The 24,533-nt window shown below is 51.1% G+C and overlaps 1 protein-coding gene across 1 annotated transcript in view; it reads right to left on the bottom strand.

Annotated features, from left to right (window-relative positions):
- Positions 1–1,015: 1,015 nt before the first annotated feature.
- ST8SIA5 (ST8 alpha-N-acetyl-neuraminide alpha-2,8-sialyltransferase 5) overlaps positions 1,016–24,533 on the bottom strand; it is a 40,185-nt gene continuing 16,667 nt past the window's right edge. The window contains exons 2-7 of the mRNA XM_028480271.2: positions 23,728–23,820; positions 13,643–13,729; positions 9,627–9,771; positions 5,797–5,909; positions 4,918–5,010; positions 1,016–3,775 (exon numbers count right to left, since the gene is read on the bottom strand). Coding sequence (XP_028336072.1) covers positions 3,307–3,775; positions 4,918–5,010; positions 5,797–5,909; positions 9,627–9,771; positions 13,643–13,729; positions 23,728–23,820 — 1,000 coding nt within the window. The 3' untranslated portion in view covers positions 1,016–3,306. The remainder of the gene's footprint in view (positions 3,776–4,917; positions 5,011–5,796; positions 5,910–9,626; positions 9,772–13,642; positions 13,730–23,727; positions 23,821–24,533) is intronic.

Here is a 24,533-nt window from a genome sequence, read left to right as displayed (position 1 = left end):
AGGTGATTAGTGGGCAGAGTTGCTGCAGCAGCATTGCTGAAACGGTCTCAGAGGTCACATCTGACCTTGAGCCACCTTCCTTTTTGCTTGGCTGAGCACCGAGTCGTTTACTTGTTTTTGCTGCCTTTCAAGCCTGGAGCAGTGGGCTTAGCACAAAGGAAGACACGATGGTTGTTTTGTTTTGGGGAATTGATTTCCCTTATACAAGAGTGTCGCTGGTAGTCTGCATGGTGGGATGGGGGTGGAGTTGTGAGGAAAGTGGTGGGGTGGGGCTTCCTGAGTCAATGCCCAGGTCTCTTCCAGCCTTTGAAAAGGTGCATTGCCTACAAACACTGGCTGCAGGAGAAAAGTGTAGCCTTGAAGTCAGGAGGCTGAGTCCCAGTTGAGTCACTAGCCGGCCACGTGGCCTTGGGCAAGTCCCCCAACAAGCTATCTTTTAATATGTACCCCTTCTGCAAAATGTGGAGAGGGCCTCAACTCCCCTGCATACGTTGCACGGTGCGTGCATCTGTACTGCTGCCAGGGCCAGGGCTGGGTGGGTGGGGGAGCACCTACAAGCAGCCTCCCTCCTGGACCCATAACAGCCTCCCAGAGCACTGTCCCTAGAGCGGGGCCCAGCACCACCCTACAGTGGCCTCTCAGTCAGGATCCCTCTTGTTCCAGCCTTGGTGACACTGGCTAGGAAGCAGCTAAGACAGGTTTGGAGCACAGGCTTTGGGGTTCTACAGACGCGGGTGCGGTTTCCTCCACCGGGTGCTTGGCCATCAGCAAGACACTGAATGGCTCTGAGCCTCAGTTTCCCCACCTGCCCACTGGAGCCTTCTTACCCAAGGGGGTTTTGTGATGATCACAGGAGACAGTGCAAGGAAATTGCCCAGTGTAGGGCCTGACACAGGATGAACGTGCAGTAAATCTTAGCTATTATAGTAATAAATATTATTTATGGCTTAGATCCATACATCATGAGTACTTCCAAAAACTTAAATAAAATTAAAGATTACAGAGACCCTAGGGATATTTTTTAAGCCTTTAGTTGTAGAGATGAGGAAACGGAGACCCTAAGGGAGGGGAAGGGACTAGCCCTAAGACCCAGAGACTTAAATAGGACCGAGAGCAAGGAGTCCAGCTCCTTCACAGGATGGGAAGCCCAGCCCCTACAAGGGGCCTGGCTGGGGCAGACACCAGCCCATGACACCCTTGGCTGTGAGAACCGTGGTATTTGACTCACCAAGGCTCTTGCCTCCAAATACTGCCCCATCTGGAACATACACAGAGGGCTTCTGGCAGAGGGTTCTATCCTCAGCAGGCACTCAACAGAGCCCCTGGCATGACTTGACCCAGGTCACCTCCCTGTCCTGGGCCTGTTTCCTTATGTGGGACAAAATGGTCTTTAAGAGCCTTCGAGTTCTGACATTCTGTAGTTTCAAGAAAGGGGCTCAATTAACCACAAACAAGTGGCTGGAGACCTCAGTTAACTGGAATCTTTCCAGACGTTCCTTCCTTGGGAGAAATAGGCAGAGCACAGGAAGCATAACCATCCACCGTCCTCAGGAGGGTTTCCTGGTCGCCAAGTGCTTGGGCCTAATTTACCTCATCGGCTACTTCCTCGCTCTGCAGACAAGCAGACAGGCTCAGGGCAGCCCCAGGTTTTCCCAGTGAGGACCAGAGCTCAGAACCAAGGCCAGCATCTAGAAGAACAGTGTCGTGCACGGAGCACTTGCTCCATATTGGCCCACCGACATGAAATCCAGGCAAGAGGAAGGGGTTCTGCCCTGGATGGGGAGCCTGGGGCCCCGGGACAAGGCCTGTGCCCTCCTGTCTCTCACCAGCTGGGCCTGTTGCTCTGCCTGTAAACTGAGGTGATCAGAAGAAAGGTCCCGTTCCCTCTGAACACCCAGTGGGCGGGGCCAGAATTTGTCTATGGTCCGCCCTCCACTCCTAGAAGACAGAGCTACTGCCTTTATGTGTCACCATGTCTTCCCAAGCCCAGCCCCAAACCAAAGCAGAATAGGCTTCTGGAAATATTTATGGGAAGGAGGGGAGAAAGGAGGAAGGGAAGACGGGTGAGAGCAAAGAAGGGACGGGGGAGGGAGCTGCAGGTCTTTCAGGACTAATATTCTGCGATTCCACAAAGCTAAATTCTAAGGCAAAATACCACGGGGGAAGCAAAGGGTTGTGAAATGACATGTGAACCCCTTTTAGCCTAGGTACAGCTGACTTCCCAAAACAGAGGCCCTGTGGGTCCATGCGTGTGAAGGTCACCAGGCTGAGTGCTGTGGGAAGTCCCGCCTTTACGGTAGAACCCCAGTGATGCTGGTGTCAGAGACCATGGCTCACTTCCATCGCTAAGCTCACCAGTCACATGTCAGCGCTTTCCAGTCTGGAGCCTTACGGTTCCAATTCAGGAACATTATACAGCAGGATTCTGCAGTATTCAGGAACACACAGAGGGACGGATCTTATAAATAACTCCTGGTTAAAACAGAGCTGAAGATAGGGAGACGGAAGAGGAAGCAGGTCGCTAAGCACTTATTGAGTCGATGACATTGGCTTGGAAACCTCAGTGCCAATGGCTGGTCCGGTTTATTTCCTTCTCATCAAAAGATCAAACGCAGGATTGAACTTGGAGGCACCAAGACTTCTGTGTGTGCCTGAGAATGCGTTTGAAGGGTGTGGCTCTCCTTGGCTGACGGTGTCTCGGCAGAAGATCGTAACACACAGGCCTTGCGTCAGCTCTCACAGTGCCGCTTAACGGACTCGGTTGGTGGAACCTTGCTTGGTAATCCCTGGACCTCTCTGAGCCATTGTCCCCACAGGAAGCTCTGGCCGCTGGGTTGGCCTCTAAGCTCTGAGGTTCTCTACAACAATTCAGGGCTGAGGCCTGGGTATAAGACTCAGGAACCCCAAATCCTGAGTTAAACCTTAACCATGCTCACACGTCCTGTCTCCCTCTTTTCCGTTCCCGCTGGGGCCTTCCTTTAGCTGCAAAGAGGCCATACAAGTTTGTGCTCTCTTGGTTGCTAAAACGGAGTGGAAATGTGCTTGATTCACTTGCAGCCCCCAGGGCCACGACCTTGAGGTGCGGCCCAGCAGCGCGCTACCCGTGCGCAGGTGGGGGGGCGCTCGGCACGGAGCTGACTCTGCCTGGCCCCCAGCCCAGCCTCCCAGCCCACAGGACCCAAGCCCGAAGCCGAGCGTCCGAGGGCGTGCCCGCCTCAGCGCCGGGCCTTCGCCCTGCCCTGCGGGCGGGCGGGCGAGGAGGAGCGAGGTTCCGTGTGCCGGGCTGGCGGGCAGCCTGTGCCGCCCTCAGCAGCAGTTGCAGGTGCCCGTGTGCACGCGCAGGATGCCGCGGCTGTGCAGGTGCAGGAAGTTGAAGATCTCGGAGGGCATGGCGTGGAAGCCCGGGCGGGGCTTGACGTTGTCGTAGTAGTGGTGGGTGATGTAGAGGCCCGAGGGGTTCATGGGGAAGGCCCAGAAGCCGAACAGGTGCACCTCCTCGCACAGTTCCAGCGCCGCCGTGGCCAGGATGAGGCCGGTGCTGATGCGCTTGGCGCGCACCCCGAGGCTGAGCCAGTAGCGCGACACGTTGACCAGGTACTGCGGGTGGAAGTAGTACACGGCCTGCGGCGACTCGAAGTCGTCCAGCACGTACTTGACGCGGATGGACACGTCGGTGTTGCGCGTGTTGTAGAATGCAGGCAGCAGCACGGACGCGTTCTCGTACACCTGCAGCACCCGGTAGAAGGGCCGCCGCCACTTCTCCAGCTTGTGGAACCTGGCGGGGGCGCAGGGTGAGACGGGGCCCCGGGACCCTCCGCTTGCCCCACCCCTGCACCCTGGGGTCTTTTCAAAGGACGTAGGAGCCTCTCAAGGCCACCCCCGCCTTCTTTCGGCTCAGTCACTTAGCAGATGAATGTCCGCCTTCCTCCGGGATAGTTATATTTTTGTAAGTGATTGCCGGCGAGGGCAATCTGGACTCAAAGGGACAGACATCTAGTGTGTGGTTGCAGGGGGAGGGTAATACTTAACCCCTACGGCTGAGAGTGCCCGGGGCGGGCTCAGAGGGGAAGGGGCGAGGGAGTGGAGGCTTTCCCTGGAGCCCTCGGGACTCACCCGTCCTGCCTTCCCCAAGGACTCACCTGTCACTGCCTTCCCCCAGTGAAGAACACCAAACCAGCTGCCTGTCCTCTGAGCCCTTCCTCCACCGCAGCCCCTCGCTCACCTTTCTCTTGACACTGAACAGCCCTCCCCGCTGGCTCACTGCGCACCTCTCTGAATGCTCCCTCACTCAGCTGACTCCTTGTAAATGTGCCCGGGCATCTGACCGGATTTCACAACTCCCCCTCCTGTTACCCTTCATCTGACCTGGAGGTGTGACTATGCCCCAGTTGGAGTTTTAACCCCATTAGGCCCTCCCCCAGGCCTCCCAGACAGACCCCAGGAGGGGAGTCAGGAGGGGGCTTGAGGTCTCTGCATGAGGCTTCTCCCCACTGCCGGGCGGACACACTGTGTAGGGAGCTGCCTGCCCCCGTCACACACGAGAAAGCTCTCTGGCCCATCTCTAGGGGAAGAGAGTCTAGACCAGCGCTGTCCAAAAGAAATCTAATGCAGGCCACAAATGTAATTTTAAATGTTCTAGGAAGCACATTTAGAGAAGTAGAAAGAAGTAGGTGAAATTAATTTTTACAATAGATTTTATTTAACCTGATATACCCCCAATACTATCATTTTAATATGTAATCAATATAAAACTTTAATGAGGTATGGCCCATCCCCTTTTTCATATTAAGTTTTTAAAATCAGGGCTGTGTTTTGCACTTACAGATGGCACATCTCAATCTGGATGGTGCCCAGTGGCCATACATGATGAATGGCTATCATATTGGACAGCACAAGTTTAGAAAGAGGGCCACTGACCTCTCTGTGATGATGCTGGGGTTCACCGTGACCACATCTGTCTTCACCCCTACATCCATGGTGTACTTCTCCGAGATGGGGGGTAGGTTGCACCTGCAGAAGAGATGAGGCAGCCCGACTGCATGTGGTATGTCGTTCTAGATGGAGCTGGGGAGCTGGGGTGTGTGGTGAAGAAAGGGCTGGTGATCATGTGGTCAGGGGGACACAGAGGAAACCAGCTGGGTGGAATCTTCGTGCCTGAGCATGGAAGCGCCAGTTCAACCCCTTCCCTCACCAGCCCTGGGTGACCCAGTGGTTGTAGATCCATGACCCATGAGATCCCACTGCAGCCTCAACCCAAGTCTCTTTGCTTTAAGCTCTCATTTTCAACCTATCTTCTTCACCCAGGCTAAAGAGGTAAGTGAGGTTCCCCAAAGAGATAAGAAGGGCTTCTACATAAGGAAGAAGAAATACAAGGACAGGTGTCTAGCTTAGGTAAGGCCAGGGTGAAGCTCATATTGGTATCAGCCACAAGACTACCCTGGTTCGGAGCAGTGCTTCCAGAAGGGTGGAACCCAGCCAGAGAGGTGGCTGCCCAGATGACCTCACCAGCAGATCTGCATGACCCCTGGGAGTCCTCAGTGTCTTCACATGTATTATGCCATTTGCTCCCATTCTGCAGATGTGGAGACTGAGGACCTGAGAGAGTCAACCCCGTGCAAGGGACAGAGCTAAAGGGGGAAGGGACAACCCAGAGCATGAGGTCTGCAGGGGTGGGGAGTGGGGATTAATCACATAAATGGCAGCATTAGCAGGCTGGGGAACCAGAAGTGGGGCAGGCATGGAGGGGGAGGGCCATGGGGGTAGAAGCGGCAGGTGCAGACCCGGGGCAATTCTTACCGGAAGACAAAGTCGGCGCTGTTGATCTCCCTCCCGCAGCGGCTGTTCTTTAGGATGCCCCCATTGCCCACCACGGCACATTTCTTAAATTGGGACCGGTAGTAGGGCATGTCCTGGGGAGACAGGGGCACAGCTGTCAGAGGCAGTGCCACCCCTGCCTTCATCTGGTGCTCTCACCTCTGCGCCCACGTCCACCTCCACTCCTCGTAGCCTCACAAGACAGCCTTGTAGTAAATGTGGGAGAAAAGTGGTTATTCCACTTTGCAGATGAAAAGAGAGGTCAAAAGCTTCGTTCTCAGTTCCACAGGCAATTAGGAATGAGCTAGAACTGGAAGCCAGATCTCCACAGCCTTTTTCAATAAGCCCTGGGATGCCTCCGGTTTCCAGAAAGACGAGAGTACAAGTTATGGCTAACCCTGCTTGCCTTTGGTTTTCCCAGTGGAAGCTCAGCTTCTTTTACTTCTAGTCCACATATTTTAATGGTTAATGCAGACCTTCTGGGAGATGAGAGCAGCAGAGATGTGGCAGAGCCACCAGGGACCAGGGCCCTAAACCTAGCCCTCACCCCTTTCAGCTCAGGGTAAGGTACAGACCCTCCCCGTGCTCCATGGGGAGGGCACAGGCCTGGGATAGAAAGGTCGTATAGACTGGGACAGATGCCAGGACTTGGTAGCAGCAGAGACAAGCGACAAGGGGTGGGCAAGCCAGGCCACACCAGGGGAGCAGTGAGAGGCAGGGACACTGAGATCTCTGTCAGGAAAAAGCATTGAACACAGGGGGCCCAGGACTCGCTCTAGTAATGATGGCACCCACGGGGGCCCTGGGAGGGAGCATCCCCCAGCGCTCCAACCTGCTCATACCTTGGCTGGTGGTGTTATCTTGGTCTGGGCACTGGCTGCCCACAAAGACTCCCTGGGCCGGCTTTCCAGGGGACCACAGGCAAGTAGGCAGGAAAAAGCAAATACTGGCCTGATTAGGAGACCTGGTTCTAGGCCACGTCCCCATTCTAGGCCTCTTGGGCATCCTGAGGCAGGTGGGACCAGGTAGGCTCAGGGCACGAGTGTAGACCCGGAGTCCAGGGTAGGGTGACCAACCACCCCAGTTGGCCCAGGACTAGGGCACTTTGCCTGAGATGCAGGACTTATATTTGGTCAAACCAGGATTGGGCGCCCTAGTCAACGGACCCAGTTCAATCCTGGTTTTGCCCCACAGTGAGGTGAGGAAACCACGGACAAGTTTTTTGAGCTCTCGGTGACTTGGTTTTGTAACTTTTGTAAAATGTATTACAAATTAAACTTTGTAATTTGTAAAATAAGAATAGCAACGTGTATTTCCTGTGACTCTAAATTTGAGATGACGTAAAGCAGAGCTTCTCGACTTGGCACTACTGATACTTTGGAGCAGATCATTCCTCGTTGCGGGGCTGGCTGTGCACTGTAGAATGTGTAGCAGCATCTCTGGCCTCTTCCCACTAGATGCCAGGAGTACCCGCCCCCATCATGACAAGCAAAAGCATCTCCAGACTTTGCCAGATGTCTCCACCTCCCTGCCCCCCACGTTGAGAACCACTGGAGTAGACGAAAAGCTTACCCACTGCAGTGCTTGGTGCAGAGGTGTCTCTGCAAGGGGACCAGGTGGTTATTACGGGATGGACCTGAAGTTACCCTCCATCTCTGTCACCCAGAGGCTGCTGGGCAGCTTTCCTCCTATCGCACACCAGCTGGCCAGCCCTGCGTGACAGTGGCCCTGGTCAGCACCTGGGGCTTACGTTGGAACCAACTGCCAGAGAAGCGTCACGGAAAATCCCACTACAATGGGATCGTCAGCAATTAGGCTAAATCCAAAGAGATGCTGCACCTGTCTGTGGGAGACTGTCCTTCTTCATGGCACATTTTCCCTGGAGGGACAGGCTCCGGGAACCAGGACGGGGAAAACAAGGGCGTCTCATGGCCAGTGGGGGGAACTGCACTGTTTGACTTTGACCAGAGAAAGGATAAAAACAAAGTCCTTTTTGGAGAGATCATCAAGGGCTTTTTATGTTCCATGTCAGTGTTTCTCACACTTCTGTAAATCAAAAACTACCTGGGTACTTTCTGAAAATATACATTCTTAGCTCCATCCCAGAACCACAGAATCAGAATCTTCAAGGTCGGGGTAGGAGCCCAAGAAGCTGCATATTTTTCAACCCCCCCCCCCAAAAAAAAACTCACCTTAGGGAAGTTTGGGAAACACTTCTACATCACATGCTCTAATTCGGGGGTGGTAAATTACGGCCTGTGGGCCACATCTGACCCACCACCTATTTCTGTACAGCCAGGAAGCTAAGAATAGATTTTATATTTTTTTAAGGGTGGGAAAAAAGAATACTTTGTGATGTGTAAAACATATGAAATTCAAACTTCAATGTCTAATGGGAACTAAAGCGTTATTGGGACCCAGCCACACTCTGTTGCTTACTCGTGTCTGTGGCTGCTTCAAGCTAGAACGATAAAGGTGAGTAGCTGTGACAGAGACCATATGGCCTGCGCGTTTGGAAACCCCTGTTCCACTTCTCTGGGCCTCAGTGGCCCATCCCCGTGGCCCTCCTTGGATGCATACGTTATACCTGAGCTGTGTGTCACCCACTGGCATTACCTGCAAGTTCACCTGCTGTCACCAGTCTCACGTTCCAGGCCTTGAAAGACCCACCTCGTAAAGACGACTCACACCCCATCGTCCTCCAGCGCTGCTGTGGGAGGGTATGTTTGACACCTGTCCACCACCAGCTCCTCCCCGTTGCTCCCCTCCCCACCAGGCCCAGTCATACCAGTGCACTCTGGTGCTCAAGCAAGAATGCAGGGAACCCCTGGGCTTTGCTTCATTAGCACTCCCCGGAGCAGGGCAGCCCAGCCCCTCACATTTCATCCAGCAAGAACTGAACCCGCCCCGCCCCCTAGTTTGCTAGAACGCCAGCAGTTCTACAAACTGGACCCACTAAACCCTGCCCTGGGCTGGCACTCTCCAGGGGGTGCCTATAAACACCTTGCATGGAACCTTCCTCTTCAGGTGGTAACCATCCTCATCCGCTGAACATACAGGCTCCAGGGTCCCTTCCCCAAGGGTCTGGTGCAACGATTAGGCCAGAAGCGCCTGCCTGCGCCTGGGTTCTGTGATCTGAGCACTTTGCTCACGTGGGCCACTCATTCTGTGGTCCCCCTGGCCAAGGAGCCTCGTGCTGGCCCTGAATGAACAGCCTCCCTCCAGGCTTCTCATATGTGAAGGAAAAAATAATAATAAACATCTCTCTTGTTTCAGTCTCTGATATTTTAGATTTTCTGTTCTAAGCAGCCAAACCTATTCCTAGTCCAAACCCCAGTGTTACAGAGAGTGAGAGCGAAGCCTTGAAAGACAAAGAGGACTGCCCAAGGTCAGCCAATATGAGGTCAATCTTTCAGTGCTTTACTTTGGATGGCTTGTGGTTTCTTGGGCACACAGCCTTTGCATGTACATTTTTGCTCTTGTGCCTCCCTCGGGTTGGGGACAAATGCTTAATCCTGCTCCCGGACAGCTTCGGGATGTTCTTTGCAAGCAAGGCAATAACCAAAACTTCACAACCACTTTCTTGCCAAAAGTCATTCAAATAACAGCCAGTTGGCATTCTTTGTGCTCAGACAGGAACCCCAGGAACCCCGGAGGATGGTCTACTGAGCCTAAGAGAATGGCAAGCCAGGACCAGGACAGCTGGGTGCGGGGCCCAGCTAAGTGATGCCACGCCACACGGGCATGGCCACAGAGGGCCCTACTGGCTCAGCTCCACTGTCCCACCCGGACCGCCCTGCCCAAAGCAGCACCTTGGGAAACATGTGGAAGATCTCCCGGTTGATGTGGTAGATGCCGCTGGTGTCCACCTCATACTTGAGTTTCGTCCCCAGGGGCGTGTTCTTCTGGGTGGTGAAGAGGAAGGAGGGGGCATTGCAGCACCTAGACAGAGTGGACCTGCCGGGCAGGAGATAGACAGAGAGAGACCAGTGACACAGGGCAGAGCAGAGCCTCTCAGAGAACAGAGGGGTCGTGGAACTGAGGTCCCTTGGGGAGGCCAGGGAGCACCATACTTTCCCACCGCACCTCTGCTTCAATACTCCTCCCAATGCTCAAGCCTTTCAGGGTCCAGCCTGGTCTCCCTCTGTGAGCTCCCAGCTGCCCTGTCCCCACTGGCCGCATTGGCCTCTAAAGGCCCAGAGCACAGACTGGACATCACTCGCTTCATCATCTGTCAACTCCCTCTCCGCTTGAATGAAAGTCCCTGCGTGGCAGGGACCCTGCCTCTCTGGATCCTGCACGATGTCAGACACGTGGGGGTCAACTACCAAGTCCTGCCAACTGCGGGCTGAAGCATTCCCCACATGAGATTTCACAAGAGCCGCTAAGCCTTTTACTGCTTCCCAGAAATGCTTCCTTATCCAGCGCTAAAGGAAAACACAGGCATGAGAGCTCTTCCTAGGTTCTTGGCCCCCATATCTGACTCTAGACAAGTCTAACCCTGTCGGATGGGGTCAAAAAGCAAGACATACACAGTCAACAGAAATGTGCCATTTCAGTGATTTACAAACTGCGCCTGCCCCCGCACCTCTGCTTCAATACTCCTCCCAATGCTCAAGCCTTTCAGGGTCCAGCCTGGTCTCCCTCTGTGAGCTCCCAGCTGCCCTGTCCCCACTGGCCGCATTGGCCTCTAAAGGCCCAGAGCACAGACTGGACATCACTCGCTTCATCATCTGTCAACTCCCTCTCCGCTTGAATGAAAGTCCCTGCGTGGCAGGGACCCTGCCTCTCTGGATCCTGCACGATGTCAGACACGTGGGGGTCAACTACCAAGTCCTGCCAACTGCGGGCTGAAGCATTACCCACATGAGATTTCACAAGAGCCGCTAAGCCTTTTACTGCTTCCCAGAAACGCTTCCTTATCCAGCGCTAAAGGAAAACACAGGCATGAGAGCTCTTCCTAGGTTCTTGGTCCCCATATCTGACTCTAGACAAGTCTAACCCTGTCGGATGGGGTCAAAAAGCAAGACATACACAGTCAACAGAAATGTGCCATTTCAGTGATTTAAAAACTGTCTTAGGAATAAGGGAGGGTCAGAAATTGGGATGGTGGGTTGATACTGGCTGACTGCCTGCAGAAAGTGGAACCTGGCTTCCAAAAGTTTTAAGGAGTTCAATATTAAAAAAAAAAAAAATCACTGTGGCTTTCACTGACAAAAACACTCAAACATGAGCTACAGAAAGGTTAAAGCTCAGACGACGCAAGCAGGCTTATAAAAACAGCCCCTTCAAGGGAGAGTGGGGCTGTGAGGCAGGCCTGCGAGCTAGCCAGGCCAGAGAATCCTGATTTTCTCTTCTCTGCAGCTGGTGTTCCACCCGGCAGTGTATTCTCCCAGGGTGCCTGCAAGGCTTGGTGATGGGGTCAGATCCTAGGCACATCCTGCTCCCCTATCCTGGGGACCCAAAGCCCCACCCTGGCTGCAGAGGGGCTGGATTTGACAAAGGATGCAAAACGTCACCCTCTCCCAGGGGGCTGTGAGCCCACGAGGACCCACTTTCTCCACACACAGTAGCAGGGGGCCAGTACACACTGGCCTCCGTCCCCCAACACTGGCTCTGGGTACAGTTACATCCAGCCTCTGGGAAGCCCTGGGAGGAATGGGACACCATCTCCATCGAGTCTGGATGATGACCACTAACTAAAGTTGAGGACGAGCTTTCTGGAAAATCCACACCGGAGGTGTGGGATGGAAACTTGAGCCGCCAACCTGGTGTCAAGAGGCCTGGCTTCTAGTTTCTGCTCTGCCCCCACCAGCTGTGGGGCTTCGGGCAGGTCTCTTCCCCTCTCTGAGCCTCCGTTTCCTCAACTGCAGAATGCAGGGCTGGCTCTTCTGACCCTCTGTAATCCTGTGACTCCAGATTGCCAAAGCCAGGAAGGCTGCACCCATTATTTTTTGTGACTTTATCTCCTGCAGGGACTTCACTGGGGGGCTCAGTTGGCTGCTGGCCCTAGAGAGCGGTGTTTCCTGGGGAGGGTTGGGTTTTAAAATGTGACTGAGTCTTCCCAGGGGCAAGGCCAGAGGCCTGGCCAGGCAGGAGCCATAGGTCAGCATGACAAACCAGCATCTGGCTGGTCCAGAAACTCCATCTTGTCAGCCCACTGGCGAGTACCCAAGTGAGGGAGACTGACTCAAACTAACCAAGCTCACGAGTGACTGATGTATAAACCAGAATGCCAGTGTGTCCATTTGTAAGCAGTAGGGCAGGGGAGGGCCTCTGTTACAGGATTCCTTTCCTGTCACTGGAATGCTCATGGCTGTGTTCTAGCACACTCCTCCATCCCACCCCACTTCACTGCACCAGGTTCTTGCACCTAAATTAAGAATCTCATCATCATTCAATGAGCTTGTAATGAGAGCAAAGGGGGATGACCAACTGGCCTTGAAGCTTTTCCCATTTAGAGCATAGCAAGACTGGATGTCACTTCTCTTTCCCCCACCGCCAGAAAGCTCTCAGCTCCCCCAGAGCCTTTCCCCGGATCGTGCTGGCTGATCCCTGCCAAAGGCTCCCCCGCGGATCCTGGTTTTTCTCTTGCCACGTCATCTTCCCGTTGCTACATTATTTCCTTAGGTATGTGAATCCCACTGGCGAGGCTTCTGCCTAGCTCTCAGCCTGGACAACGTCCTTTGGCATCTCACTGACCTCGTCCACGCTGAGTGTTTATCAGTGTGCCCTCAGTGTGCTTGGGCCTCCCCGTCATGCACCACCCGCAGTATCGCCTCACTCTAAAGGCGGAATTGGGGCTGCATTTACAGCACAGACCTTGGACCTGTTGCCCACGTTCTAGTCTATGATACGTGGGTCTCTGCAAACTACTGCCGGGCCTTAGCTGGGTTTCTGCAATCTCCTAGAGGCATCTGGTTGGGGGCTGCTGGCACCTGCAGCACGTTCCTAAAACGTGCCGCTTAAAACTGCCTCTCAACTTGGCCCAGAATTGCAACAAACTGGAACAAATGACTTATACAGAAAATACAAAATACTTAGTGTTATTTGCTTTTCACAGCTTCCCGTGTAGGATTCCTTCATGCAGATGGCTCTTCAGCACATTCAAACTACAGCCTGAGTTGCTAAAATCCAATTTATACACACATCCCCAGAATTCTGTCAATTCCATTCAATAAGGTATACCCTGCACTAAAAACATACCATTAACTCCTAGAATTTTGGAGTGGAGAGGCCCCTATAGCTCACCACTAATCACAGAGACTGTCTGGACATCTGCTAGGCCCTCAAAGACAGGAGAACATTAAGATACAGCTCTTGCCTCCTGGGAGCTTATAACCTGTCAGTTTCGGTTAGAGAGCAGTTAGGGAATAAGCTACAGCAGGCCTCAAATGGCTGGTCTAGGCTGTAGAAGCCCAAGTGCTCTGAGAAGGAGAGGACTGCTAAGTTAGAGCAGCTGCCCGAGGAGCAGGGATGGGGAATGGGGTGAGGCCATGGAAGATGCTTAATGTACCTGAGCGCACGGGCCTACTGGAGACCTCAAGCACCTCACCTCACAGTCAGGGGCTGTACTGGAGACAACAGCACTGACCACACAGGGCTGCTGCCAGGACTAAGGTCAGGGACATGGCGGACAACACCCAGCAAGATGCCAGGCTCAGCCTGCGTGCTGAGTCAGAACCTCCCCACTCCCAGATTCCAAAGCCCAATCAGAGCCAGCTCTGGGGAAGACGTCCCTGGGGGCTGGCCTTGCAGGACGAGGGACATCTGAAGAGGTGGCCAGGAGGACCATATGGGCTGGGGAGCACAGACGAGTCATAGATACTTGAACTGGTTGGCTTCAGAGATGTTCATCGCCCATTTGCACATCTGGAGGCTCTTCCACCTGTCGAACAGCTCCAACTGCTTCACCCTTGGGAGTGGAGGACAGAGAGTGCATGAAAGGGCCAGGCTGGACAATGCCATCATCCCCAAACATGCTCCTTTCCTGTTCCCCCTTATGCCAAATCCTGGGCTGGTCCTTTGTATTAACTGTATTTTCTAATTTGCCATACTCTTGATTCTCTGGCATCTGGGGCCTTGTGAATTGCTAGAGATAGCAAACCACTCTCCTGCAAGCATGCCTCCCGTACACACCTCAGCTAGTCCAGAGCCCACACCTTCAACCACCTCCTTTATGAACAGAGCCACTAGTCCCTGCCCTCGTCAGCCCAGAGCTAGAGATCAGACAACCAGGGGTAGTCCTTATGCCCCAGAGCCCACTGAAATTATTCAAACTAGCCAATGGTGAACCTTTTTATCCTGCCTTGTCCATTCCTTTCCACGAAAACCACAATAAAGGGTCTCACCTCTGCTTTCCCCTCATCCCTTTGCCTCCTAACCAACCCTGGCGCTTCCCCATGTGTCCCTGCATGGTGTGCCATGCCTCCTGTCTCTAGGGATCTGTGAGCATAAGAACGTCTTCCTTCACAATAGCCTTTTGCGTGTCTGTGCGTCTTACTATATGTGATCAAAACAAATCCCGGCACATTTTAAAACACCTTCCTCACAGGCCCACCCCCAAGGGCCTTCACAGTTCTCCCAGGAACATCTGTCTATAGAGGGTGTAAGACCACTTCCCAAAGGTCTGTAGATCACCCCACACTGTGCTCAGCACACAGTAGGGCTCATTGCAAGGGCACAATGCCCTTCTCTTTCTCTTTTCTCAAGGGCAGATCACAATTTCCAGCGACAGAGAGGAAGAGATGAGAAGCCTTTTGTCTGAACCACCATCTGCAAGGCTTTATGCCAGTTGGGTTTAGACATCTCTGCATTGTGACATCCCAAAGCACTCCCTGGAAAGGCAATGTCTAAATCATGTAGGATGCTTCCTTTGACTGAAACCAGCAAAAAGAATTGGATCATGGAACCCTTTTCCCACTGAGCGGTGCCTCCGACTGGAGTTCTCAGGAATGCTGGGAGATGCTGGACAGACCATAAGTTCCTTAAAGGCAGAGCCATGACTTTTTTCTCCTGACCTCCCACATTCCCCATCCCTCAGTTAGGCATTATATGGTTGTCCAGGGTTACCTGGCTGTGGCCCGGTTCAGATGCTGGCTGGTCTTGGACACTGGTGCAAGGGGAGCTCTTTAAAGGTCATTCGGGTTTGGTCATGAATGGGAAAGTGACAAGCCCCCAGGAGCAGCGTGTTATCAAAAAACTACCTTTAATTGTGGTTCTTACTTTGAGGTCCACCGAAGGTCTGAAGGAAACCTATGAACCCTCTGAATTATAGGCACAATCCCCCATCTGTCCACCCATGTGCACATCTTAGGGAAAATCTGAAGCTTTCAGCAGCTTCCAAAAAAGATGCATGATTTCAAGAAAGGGCAAATACTTAACTGTAAAGTAAAAAAACAGGTTCATTCTGCAGAGCTGTGTCCCCCTGTGTTTAACTGGAGGGGGAAACAGTTGTTCCCAAACTAGGCGAGCCTCACCCACAGAGAGTGTATGTGACTGGTGCGGGGAGGAGTGATTGCAGCAAAAGTCATACAGGATAGTGACTAAGTACATAGATTTTGGAACCGGAAGGGGAGTTGGGCCTCAGACCCAGTGTAGGCACTTCCTAACTATGGGACCTCAGGCAGGCTATGTGACTGCTCTGAGCCTCCGTTTTCTTGCCTAGAAAATGGGCATAACACTAGATTATTGCTCACCCAGATTTGTTAATACTACTAAATAAGACGATGCAATAAATGACTAAGAATGGTGCCTGGCACGCGGAAAGTGCCCTACAGGTGTAAATTATAATTACGTTAAACTAAGCTGTCTTGACAATGCTGACTCACAGCCCCCTGCCCTCTCCCCTTCCGTAAAACCCATAAGCTGTCATTACCTATGCCTGATATTTCCCACTAAATAGTAAATGCCCGGAGGCAGGGGATCATGCCTGACTGTGACTTCAGTGCTAAGGCACGTAGCAGATGAGTGGTAAATATTTGTTGAGTATGTCAATAATTAATGAATGAATCAATAAGTCTGAGTTCAAATAAATTCTATAACTATTTATTGAATTCCTCGATATGGCAGGAACTGGGGGCAGACCTTACAAATGAGAAGCAAATATACAGGGATACGACACCAAAAGCACAGGCGATAAAAGCAAAAATGGACAAGTGGGACTCCATCAAACTAAAAACCTTCTGCACAGCAAAGGAAATAATCAGCAGAGTAAAAAGACAACCCTACCGAACAGGAGAAAATATTTGCAAACCATATATCTGATAAGGGGTGAACATCCAAAATACATAGGAACTCCTACAATGCAATAGCAAAAAAAGAAATAACCTGATTTTAAAACGGGCAAAAGACTTGAAAAGACATTTCTACAAAGAAAACATACAAATGGTCAACGGGTACGTGAAAAGGTGCTCAACACGACTAATCCTCAGGGAAATGCAAGTCAAAACCACAGTGAGATACTACATCATACGTGTTCGAATGGCTACCATCAAAAAAACAAAAGATGACAAGTACTGGCGAGGATACAGAGAAAAGGGAACCCTCATACTCTGTTGGTGGGAATGTAAAATGGTGTGGCTACAATGGAACACAGTATGGCGATTCCTCAAATAATTAAACATAGAACTATCATATGGTCCAGCAATCCCACTTCTGGGTATATAGCCAAAGGAATTGAAATCAGAATCTTGAAGAAATACTTGCACCCCCATGTGCACTGCAGCTTTATTCACAATAACCGGGATATGGAAACAACCTACATGTTCACTGATGAATGAATGGATAAAGAAAATGTATTATACACATACAATGAAATATTATGCAGCCTTAGGAAAAAAAAAAGGAAATCTTTCCATATGTGACAACTTGGATGAATCTGGAGGACATTATCCTAAGTGAAATAAGCTAGTCACCGAAGGACAAATACTGCATGATTCTACTCGTATGAGGTATCTAAAATAGTCAGTCTTATAGAAACAGAGTAGAATGATAGATACCAGGGGCTTGGGGAAGGAGAAATGAAGAGTTGCTATAAATTTTCAGTTATGTAAGACCAATAAGTTCTAGAGATTTGCTGTAAAACTTAATGTCTACAGCTGACAATACTGTATTGGACACTTACAAATTTTAAGAGGGTAGATCTCATGTTAAGTATTCTTACCACAACCAGAAAAAAAACAAACCCAGATATTTAATGCCATGTTAGGGAGTGGTGAGTGCTACAAAGAAAAATGAAGCAAGGGACTTCCGCGGTGGTCCAGTGGTTAGGACTCCATGCTTTCATTACCGAGGGCCTGGGTTCAATCCCTCACTGGGGACCTAAGATCCCACAAGCCGCCCGGTGCAGCCCAGAAAACAAACAAAAAACCAAGTTAATCCATTTTTTAAAAAGAAAAAAGAAAAATGAAGCAAGAGGCTCTAAGGATATATTGTACAGCACAGGGAATATAGCCAATATTTTATAATAACTATAAATGGAGTATAACCTTTAAAAACTGTGTATCACTATATTGTACACCTGTAACTTATATAATATAGTACACCAACTATACTTCAATTTAAAAAAAAAGAAATAATAAAACGAAAAGTGACTATTTCAGGTGGGTTGATCAGGGAAGCCTTCCCTGAAGAGGGGAACCTTGCACAAAGAACTGAAATGATGCATGAGTGAGCCACACAAACATCTGGGGAAAGAGTATTACAGGCAGAGAGAAGAATGAGTGCAAAGGCCCTGGGGCAGGAACCTGCCTGGCAGTTTTAAAGAGCTGGAAGGAGTCCCTCCTCTCATCCTGATGCCTTCCTTCCAGCTTTCCCAAACTTCCCACAGCAGCTCTTGCTTCTTTAGCTCATGTGACATTGGAGGGGAGGTGCCATTACACAGCGGCACCCTTGCTCACCCACTGCTGCCCTCCCTAACTCTCTGCAACCCACAGGCCCCTAGGGCAGCACCCTGCACAGCCAATGCCTCTATCGCCTCCAGAAACACAACCCTGGCAACACTGAAGGCCAGGGTCCCAAGTTCAACTGTTACCAGTGTCCAGGCCCCATCCTCTGTGCCTCCAATGTCCTTGTCACACACTGGACCAAGGTCGGGGCCTGGATACCCAGCCTGGAATCCTGGTTCGATCCCTAACTGGCAATATGACCTCAGACAAGTCATTTAATCTCTCTGAGACTCAGCTGCTTTATCTGTAAGACAGATATAATAACCTCTGCTCTGCTGATCTCAAAGGTTGTCAGAAAGATCAAACGAGACAGTATGTATAAAAAAATTGTATAAATTGCTTTACAAATGCAGAGATCACCTTTACTTTAAGATGAAGGGTTGAGCCAGCCGCTTACCTCCTTTCTCCCAAGACATGACTAATATTCCAGAAGAGGGATAAAAAAAGACTTAGATTGCTCTGAGAACAATCTAAAAAGAAAGGGCTCTTGGGGAAAAAAACAATTCATTAGAAAAGTTGGAAGGTAAAGTCAAGGAATTTCTCAGAAAATAGAAGCAAAGGGCAAAGAGATAGAAAAGATGAGATTAAAAGATATTCGAGGGGGCTTCCCTGGTGGCGCAGCGGTTGCGCGTCCGCCTGCCGATGCAGGGGAACCGGGTTCGCGCCCCGGTCTGGGAGGATCCCACATGCCGCGGAGCGGCTGGGCCCGTGAGCCATGGCCGCTGGGCCTGCGCGTCCGGAGCCTGTGCTCCGCAACGGGGGAGGCCACGGCAGAGGGAGGTCCGCATACCACAAAAAAAAAAGATATTCGAGGGGCAATCCAGAAGAATACCAGTCTTAGAGGTACCAGAAAGAAGAAGTGGAGAAAACTGGAGAGGAGGAAATATGAAGAAATCCAAGAGAAAGTTCAAGGGTTTGGAGTGAGCTCCAGATTAAGAGGTCTCCATGAGCGTGTATCCTGAGGTCCACCATCAGGATATTCCAGAACTGTCATGATCTGTAAAGACTCCGGACAGAAGAAAACAGGTCACCTCCAAAGGAACAATTAGTACCGTGCTCATACAGCGCCGGATACAAGAAGATGATGGAGAAGGTCTTCAGAAGGTCTTCTGTGGGTGAATGATTTTCACCTAAAATATCAACCCCACCAAACCAAAAATTAAGAGAAGAATTAGGTCATTGAGACACAGAAGGACTCAAACCCTTATCTTCCACCCACCATTTGGGGGGAATTTACTTGAAGATGGGTGGAAGCAAAATGAAGGAGTAAACCAAGAAAGAAGCAGCTCCAGGTGAATCTAACCTACGGAGGCAGAGAAGGGAAGTGACAACAGTGTGTGACCCACCAAGAGAGCAGCCTGTCCAGGATGGAGAAAGAGGATGAGGGGAAACCCTGGGGGAATGCCTGGTCAATGGACAGGCAGGAAAAAAAAAATGGGGCATGATAGAGACAAAGTGTTCAAAAGGGAAAAGATGACTAGAAGCTCCAGAAAAAAAGGGGAAAAAATGAATAGGAAAAGAGATGAGAATCACTGTTTTCTGATCTTCAAATTTTAGAGTCTGCCCATAGCAGCCCCCAAAGAGGCTTGCTATGGTTACAAATAGAATGTAAATGTTATCAGCCTTGACATTCTAAAGGTAAACTCACGGATGACTGAAGCCAGAGGCTGGAACTAAAAAGTTGGGGTAATTTTAATAGCCTCATCTTACAAAGTACAGGATCAAGAGATATTGCCAATATTTGGTAGAACAAGAAATAGGTTACTTAGGCAATCTATAGATAGAAGAACTAAAAATAGCAGTACCCCTCAACTGGGAAAAGTGGGGGGATGGTTTGGGCTGGGTAAGGGAGCTGAATCCTCACCCACCAAAGCAGGACATCAGTGAATGCTAAACATGGCATACATAGCACGCATAGGACTGAGAGGTACAAGGTAATTCCCAGAAGAAACAGCCAAGTAGCAGGCTTGGGGGAGAGGGTGTGGGGAAGGGGACCTTTGCTTTTTATTATTATAAACTTTTGTATTCTTCCTGATTTTTCTAGTCGTGTGCAGGAGATGATCACCATCATCTCGTTCTCCCTCTTCGTTCTCCCCCTTTCCCGCCATGGCCTCTTCTGTTCCCACCTAGGTTTCGTCCACTTTCTCATTCGTTTAACAGACACTTCCTGAGCCTGGGTAGGGTCAGGCAACAAGACTCAGAAAAGTGTGGGCACAAAGGGACATCCAGCCCTGAAAGCTCTGCCCAGCCAGCCCTGTTCCCAGACTTTCTCCTGGTCTCAGTACAGGGCCCTGTGCAGGGTTCCCCAGCCCAGAAAGATGGGGAAGTGGTGGCAGGAGACGCCAAGGGTGAGGTCCCAGGCATGGCCCCCATCAGTGTGTGAGCAGGCAGCAATTGGTTTAAAAATAAAGAGGCCCTAGAATGACTAAAAGTCAGCATAAATAATTTTTACAAGTATTAGGGACAATGTGATTTCACAACAAGTCATCACAGAGTAAATCCTCATTGTATTGGACATTGTCTGGGAACGAGGCCTTTACCATATGGGAATTTTCCAGCTGACTGGTTTTTACCATTGATTGGAGCAATTTTGGATCAGAATCATTCCCAGATGAATCACACACCCCACTGTCTCCTCAGATGGAATGCCAGCTGACGTTCATATACCGCAAGGGCCTCTGGGCACATCCGTCCAGCCCCTTCCATTCACGGATGGAGATTTAACCCTTTCCGGATGACTCAGGGTCTCCGCCGTGAGCATCACTCCTGGCTCTGGGCTGGAGCACAGTGAAGCCCACAGGTGCCCAGGTAGCATCAGAAACACTCAGATTAGAGACCAGCCTCTGGCTTCTCCGATTCCAGCCCTGGGGGAGCCCACTGACCTCAGCTTGAGGACTCAGGAAAGGAGCCACTGGTATCACTGCTCCCTGATGACCCAGCAGGCTCACATGCCCCCATGAACAGCCCGGCCTCTCTCCTCTCAGACCCCCAGTACCACCAGCGCCGAGACTCCAGGGCCAGGGGACCAGATAGAGGGCAGTTGACATGGAAGAGACAGATGGGGTAAAAGCTCACAGGTCACCAGCTGGGACGGCCGCTCAGCTCAGGAGACCAGAGAGGGTGCCCCAAAGGCAGAGACAAGAAGTAGAGCCAAACACGCAGAGGACCTTTTGTCACCAACAAAAGTCCCTGACAAGGGACAAAGGGTGGCCACAGATCACGGGGGGAAATGAGGTTCCCATCACACCCCGCAATGTTCAGGACTTAGGCTTGAAACAAAGGGCCCGGTAACTTCTAATATGGTCCCTAAATGGAAGCTGTGATGAGGATTATTATGGGCTGAATAATATCTCCCTCAAAATTCATATGTTGAGCCCTAAAGCCCAATATCTCAGAATGCGACTATTTGGAGGTAAGGTCTTTAAGAGGTGGTTAAGCTAAAATGAGATCACCAGGCTGGGCCCTAATCCAATATGACTGATGTCCTTATAAGAAGAGGAAGTTAGGGCACAGATACGGAGGGAAGACCCTGGGAAGACAGAGAGAGAAGATGGCAATGTATCAGCCAAAGAGAGAGGCCTCGGGAGAAACTAAGCCTGCCGACACCTTGATCTCAGACCTCCAGCCTCCAGACTGTGAGAAGATAAAGTTCTGTTGTTTAAGCCCCCCAGTCTGTGGTACTTTGTTATGGGAGCCATAGCAAACCAAAACAAGGACTTATACTAATATAGAGAAAATGTATGGGTAAAGGGATGGGATGTGACAGAAGGATGGCCCATTTATAGGGTCTCTCAGACTTCCTGTCTAGATCTTGAAGTAACCATGAAGAAACTGTCTGCATTTTATAATTTAAAAGATTAATTATTTACCCTTTGAAAACTGTAAGGTATGCTCTCAGTGAGAGTGTTCCAGCTTTCTGCAGTGAGACATTTAAGGGGCCAAGATCTTTGAGTTCTGAGAAAAGATAAGGCTCTCTGCTTATACCTTGGGTTCCTGACTGCGGGCTGGACAGACGTCTTCATCACTAAGTCACAGCTCCTCGGCAGAGCGTATCAAACACCAATCACATTATCCTCCCCCGGCCCCCACTTATTTAAAACCTTTCCCATGGGTGCCCATGGACCTAAGAAAAGGATAAAATCTAAATTCCGGTCCACGCTGCAAGGTTCCACAAGGTCCAGCCCAGCCTGCTCCTCCAGGGACATGGCTCCTGTTCCCGCCTCAGGCCAGCTCTCAGAGCCTGGGACACAGTGGGCCCCTCCTGACACAGGCCTTGGCACAAACTGTCCCCTCAATCTAGAATCCTTTTGGCCCAGTTAACTCCTAGCGCCCTCCATGGTGTGCTCCGCTCAGGGATGGGTGGGATGGACAGAGGGTGAGGTGCCTCCTGTGGTCCCTCTAGAATCTATACAGACCCTCAATCAGAACAAGGACCGTGAACAACGCAGCTGGTCCCAGCCGGACGTTTGGCCTTATCCCCGGAGCTTTCCTGCACTACTAAGCTGATGAAGTCTGTGAATGTCAGCCCAGAAAAGCTGCTGCTGGTTCCAAAACGGAAAGAAAGGGGAGGGAAGAGAGAGAGAAGGCACATTAACATTTATTGAGCACCTATTACGTGTGCTGCTGTAGATGTGTACTGGTGGGCTATCTATTTCACATATGTTACTTCAGCTAGTCTTTACTGCAACCCTTAAAAGTAGGTAATTGTGTCCCCATTTTTATAGGTAAGGAAAGACTCAAAGAGGTTAAGTAATTTGTATAAAGATGCAGAGCTTCTAAGGCCCAGAGTCAGCTTTGGATCACAAGTCTGCCTGACCCCAAGCTCCAAGCTCTTCTTTCAATGACCCACATGACCTGGAAATCATGTCAAGTGGCTAAAGGAGCAGTGGCTCCTGCCTGTGGGCCATGGACGGAAGTCCTGGGATCGTGTCAGGGCCCATGAGTCCACATAAGCACCCAGCACTGCCTGGCTCCAAATCAACTGTACTTCTCCCACATCGGATGTACAGTTGTCCCTTGAACAGCGCAGGGCTTGTAGTCAGCCCACCCTGACCACGGCTCCTTGGCATCCGCAGATCCAACCAACATCGGACCGAGCAGCACAGCAGCATTTACTCTCAAAAAATGTCTGCATATAAGCGCACCTGCGCAGTTCAAACCCATGTTGTTCAAGGGTCAGTGTTAACTTTTCAAATAAACATACATCCTACCATGATTAACATGACACAAATTCCTCTCAATTCGTGGCAGTGCTGTGAGGGAGGCACATACACACTAGTGAGTCCAGCATGTGATGTTTTCCCTCACACAGGTTGCAAAAGAGCCACAGGTGATACACTGTTGGTGGGGAGTGGGGAGCACGGTTCTCTTGCTATTTGTATTTAATAAAAAAAAAAGGTAAAAGACATCCACCCATGGGTGCTGGTTTATGCAGACCCTCTGGAAGGATGCACGAGGATACATGGGTGGCCTCTGAGGGGCAGACTGGAGGGGGGTAGCTGTGGGAAGGGGACTTCTCACTGTATATCTTTTTGTACCACTTGAACGTTGTATCCTTTAAGTAATTTTTTAAAATTTAATGAATAGCAAGAGGGCAATGCTTAAGCCACAAAGTACTGAATTTCAGATAAGATGCTCCTGTACCCTCTTCGATTTCTATCCAAGAGGAGCCCAGTGATGATAACCATGGACTCTGGTAATTGAGCCGGAGACTGGAACGCCCGGTCACCAGAGGTAACCTTGCAAACTTGGCATGTTTCATAAAACACGAACAGTCATCCCTGCGTCGAGCCCTCCAGAGCTCTCCGAACGCCAGAGGCCCCGGGGAAGCACCCTAATTCTTTCTCTGTAGTGATGCACCAAGTTTCCAGTTTCCTTGGGCCAATCCCTCACCCCCCACCCCACCCTGCCTTGCCCGTCCCCACGTGCACCGCCCTGCGCCCACCACCCACCCGGCCACACTCACATGGAAAGCACCTTCACTTCCAAGATCTCGTGCCTCAGCTCCAGGCATCTCGAGGAGTTATACTCAAAGGGGCCCTCGTAAAATTCAAAGTACCTGGGGACCAATAGGGACAGAGGTTACTACGCAGAGAAGAGGCCAGACTTTCAGGGACCTGTCGGGGCTCTTGTTGTCGGGGGGCGGGGGACAGAGGGGGGGTATCTGACCAAATTAATAGAGCAAACCAGCCCATCCCAGCAGACGACCTGATGAGGGTCTGTCTCCAGGACTGCTGGGGCCCTCTGGCCTGATCACTTGGTGGCTGATTATTCTCAGCACCCCCATCAACCTGGAAGTATAAGCGTGAACCCATTTCAGTAAATCATGACATTTAGAAGCAGGTTTGGTTCCACGTGGTGGCTTCGAAGGAGAAAGAGGATGCTCTGGGCATGTTCTCATTTGCGGTCTTCCTCTGACCAGTCATTGATGGAGGCAGCCCTGGGAGCCGGGGCAGTGAGGTTACAGGCCTTCAGCTGGTCCTGCCCCTTTCCTGCTCTTTTCTCCTTTCTCCTCCTCTTGGGAGAAGTGTCACACAACGACAGCCACAAGCATAGCTGAAAAAACACAAGCTGCTTTTTCTACTATAAAAAGCATTTGTTGGGCTTCCCTGGTGGCGCAGTGGTTGAGAGTCCGCCTGCCGATGCAGGGGACGCGGGTTCGTGCCCCGGTCCGGGAAGATCCCACATGCCGCGGAGCGGCTGGGCCCGTGAGCCGTGGCCGCTGAGCCTGCGCGTCCGGAGCCTGTGCTCCGCAACGGGAGAGGCCACAGC

The sequence above is a fragment of the Physeter macrocephalus genome, chromosome 19 (assembly GCF_002837175.3).
Source record: "Physeter macrocephalus isolate SW-GA chromosome 19, ASM283717v5, whole genome shotgun sequence".
Taxonomy (NCBI): Eukaryota; Metazoa; Chordata; class Mammalia; order Artiodactyla; family Physeteridae; genus Physeter; species Physeter macrocephalus.
The sequence above is the reverse complement of the archived record's forward strand: the minus strand, read 5'-3'. Positions and strand labels throughout refer to the sequence as shown.